The sequence below is a fragment of the Echinops telfairi genome, unplaced genomic scaffold (assembly GCF_000313985.2).
Source record: "Echinops telfairi isolate 266 unplaced genomic scaffold, ASM31398v2 ScPeMD7_14;HRSCAF=57, whole genome shotgun sequence".
NCBI lineage: Eukaryota > Metazoa > Chordata > Mammalia > Afrosoricida > Tenrecidae > Echinops > Echinops telfairi.
The window spans coordinates 8,225,051-8,228,683 of NW_022103911.1; the positions used below are offsets into that span (position 1 = coordinate 8,225,051).

Sequence of the window (3,633 nt, forward strand, 5' to 3'; positions counted from 1 at the left end):
AAATTGAGAAGTTTTAGCGAGGCTGGAGCACTATCTGAATTCCTACCTTGTGAGATGGTCAGCTAATTCAATCAAGTTTTTCTTTGCAGCAGGACGGTAGAAAGGATTTTAATTATTAGAGGAAGGATCATCTATTAAAATTCTCCATTGTTTTGGTTTTTAAAGCTAGAATGAGGCACAAACTACTACCAGGTTTATGGAATTACACCAGAGTGAATGTCAGAGATCCCCTGGAGAAAATTACTGGCACTTTCTTCTGTAGTTGTAGAACAGACTACCAGGGAGAAATGACAAGGATCAGCAGATTGTGCTTACCAAAGAGCACAGATTGTAGATTGTCGGTCTCTTCATCGAAGTTGAAAAGTGTCCTGTGGGCAATGTTATTGCAGCAGCCCCATTCCCCAACCTCAAACAATTTCTTAATTAAATTGTCTTGATTGCTGAGGGAGTAGAGTTGGATGAGTAGATAAGGTAATTTGGCATTCAATCACCTCCATTTTCCAAATGGGTAATTTTTAGAAAGTGGTTGTCAATGACTCTGGTCGACTTCAGTTAAGATTAGATTCTTCATTAAGGTTGATGGGATCTGCTAGAGGTGCCCGGGAGGAAGGCCTAAGGGAAGATCATCTGAATAAAGAAGAAACCAGTAGTCTCTGTTCCAGAAAGGATTAGTTTCCAAATATTCCTCTTGTTTACGCTTTCTTTTGTTCTTTCATTGACCTGGAGTTGATTTGATTCCAATTCATAGCGACCTTACAGGACAGGGTAGAACTGCTCCTGTGACTCTTTATGGCAGTACAAAGTTTCAGCTTTCTTCCGAATTTTAATGTCATATCTCTGTTAAAAGATTATATTAATCCAGTCTTCTAATCCGATCTCCCAAACAATGAAGTAGAGAGCCCGCCTAGCATCCATGAACCATATGTCACCCTCTTTATAGGTACATGTTAAAAACAACGTTGAAAGGGGCACTCTCATCTTAGCCAGGATCAGTTATCCCAGATGTGGGGAGAGGGAGAAGACCATCCAGGTGCTGCCATATAGCAGCGAGCTAAGGTCACCACAAAAAACAGACACTCCTACAAGAGTGATGAGCAAACCTCACTGGAGATTCAAGTCAAGATGGGTGGGGGCTGGGTTCGGGCATGAGAAGGCTATTGCTTTTCTGTTGGGGGTGTATACCAGGCTAACAATATTTGTGAGAGCTCAGGGGGAGAATACTCCTTGTATTCTGGTGCTAATTGAACACATTTGACCTAGTTTCTTTCCTGGGCGACCTGTGCTGTGTGCTATAGACTACTGGGCTTTCAATTCTGTCCTTTTGAGGTTTACAACAACATCCTTCACTGCTCACACCAGGAGTCAGTGTGAAAACTCCACTATGTTAACTGGGCTTTATCCGGTGGCAGATTTAAGGGGCCAACATCCTCCCTTGGACTTAAGGTGGACACGCACTAGTGTAAGAAGAAGCAGATGACTACTGTCCCAAGGTTATGGAATTGGTAGTGGTTCAACTGAGGGTTGGCTCTCTTGCTTTAAGGGGGCACCGTGAATGGTAGCCTGGGACTACCACATATTTGCTATTTTTATGCCCTCCTTGCTTTCTTATATCATGTGTTAATCTAGTGAGTATGATTCTGTCTTTGTGAATGAGTATTATTGAAATTTTAGCCCTATAAAGTCCTCCAATATTTGTGTAGATAGTGTCCAGTCACATAAGAGTTTAATCTGTACATGTCAACAATTCATGTAAAACAAAATAAATTATATTAATACTCATTGCCATTGACTCTATTCCAATGACCCTATATCGGATTTCTGAAGATTTGGAAATCTTTATAGGATCAGCCAGATTCATCTTCCTCCCATAGAGTGGCTAGTGGGTTTGAACTGTCTATTTTGTGGTTAGCAGTTCAACGTTTACCGGATGGTGCCAACAGGGCTAAGTGTATATATAGATAAACAGTTTCAATGTTGTAACATTTTTTTATCAGCAAAAGAGGATTTATGAAAAATACACAGAACTGATGAAATGGCAAAATAAATTTTGATGATCAAGTGAGTGAGGCCAATATAATGTTATCAGTGTTTGAAAACATGAGAAAGAGTATCAAGTAGATATGAGAATTTATAAAAAGCCTGCTCAAATTGTCACCCTAAATCAGAGGTAAGGCTCCTTGCATTAAGGTGTTGACTTAGTAGGTCTCTAATATCTTGGTTTGCATACAAGAGCTCAGCATGGATGTTAACGGTCACAAGACAGTGGACTGATGAGTGAGCAAAACAGTCCAACCACTTTTTCTTAGAGGCCCACACATGAAGAACCAATGCACAGGTCAGTCATGGCATTATGACCCCTTTAAAACTTAACCATCTGTGTACATTGAACCTGACAATTCACATGTGTATACTATTGGAATATAAAGATACTTAACTTTTTATTAATAATAAAATCATGATGGGTGATTCCTCTTTGGAGTCACTAAGGAATCTTCAATCTAGGTTCCATAAATGACTAGTTTGCCTTGCAAAGCAATAACATTAAAAATAAAATAAAATAACACTGTTGGTTCTATTTGTTGAGTATATTGAATCAATTTTGAATTATGCTGTTTTGAATATTTCTTCTTAACTATAAAAGAAAGAACTGGATTTACAGTTTGAAGCCAACATAATTGGAGATCATTGGATTGGGACTGCACTTATTCCTTGGGACTATTTTCCACCCAGTGTTGACAAGATGAATTCCTATGCAATTCATGGGTCTGGGACTGAAAGAACGTATGAAGCTCTTTACCCAATACCACCTGAAGATATTGAACTTGGACAAGAACCTGATTTGTGAGTGTGCAACCATGATTCATGAACATACGTTCATCTTTTAGCTACACTGGACTGTGAGAGAAAGATAAGTGCTTTAAAAAAGAAAGTTTAGGAACTTTTTTTAATATCTTAAAAAAATCTTAATGTGCTTCTCTTATTAGGAATAAGTGACAATATTCACCAATAAATGATACATATGATATGTATACATATTTTTGAATTAAAAATCATTTTATGGGGGCTTTTATAGCTCTTATAACAATCCATTTATCAACTGTATCAAGCATATTTATATGTTTGTTGCCATCATTATTTTCTAGACATTTACTTTCTGTTGAGCCCTTGCGATCAACTCCTCTTTTTTCCCCTCCCTTTCCCCCACTCATGACCCCTTGGTAAATGATAAATTATTATTATTTTCATATTTTACACCTACTGCTGTCTCCCTTCACCCATGGTTTCTGTTGTTCGTCCCCCTGGATGGGTGTGTGTGCAGTTATGTGTCAATCATTGCGATTGGTTCCCCCCTGCTCCCCTCTTCTCCCCACCTTCTCTCTACCCTTCTGGTATCGCTACTCCCATTCTTGCTCCTGGATTCCGTGTATATATGATATTCTATATATATAGATATCACTTAGCTTCTAGCTGAACTTACTGTTGCTTATGGAAGAAAAGACTTAGTGCCAGAAGAAAAGAAAAAACAATTTTGCCCTGGGAAATGCTATATGGTAGCTCCACTCTGTCCTATCAGGTCACTGTGAGTTGGAATTGATTCATTGGTACACAGCTGCAACAAAACATGTACTGAAC

At 38.7% G+C, this 3,633-nt stretch overlaps 1 protein-coding gene across 1 annotated transcript in view; it reads left to right on the forward strand.

Annotated features, from left to right (window-relative positions):
* LOC123521375 (UPF0462 protein C4orf33 homolog) overlaps positions 1–2,845 on the forward strand; it is a gene marked incomplete at its 5' end in the record, with an annotated part of 36,205 nt that extends 33,360 nt beyond the window's left edge. The window contains one exon of the mRNA XM_045287396.1: positions 2,642–2,845. Within this exon, the coding sequence (XP_045143331.1) occupies positions 2,642–2,845 (204 nt within the window). The remainder of the gene's footprint in view (positions 1–2,641) is intronic.
* Positions 2,846–3,633: the final 788 nt, after the last annotated feature.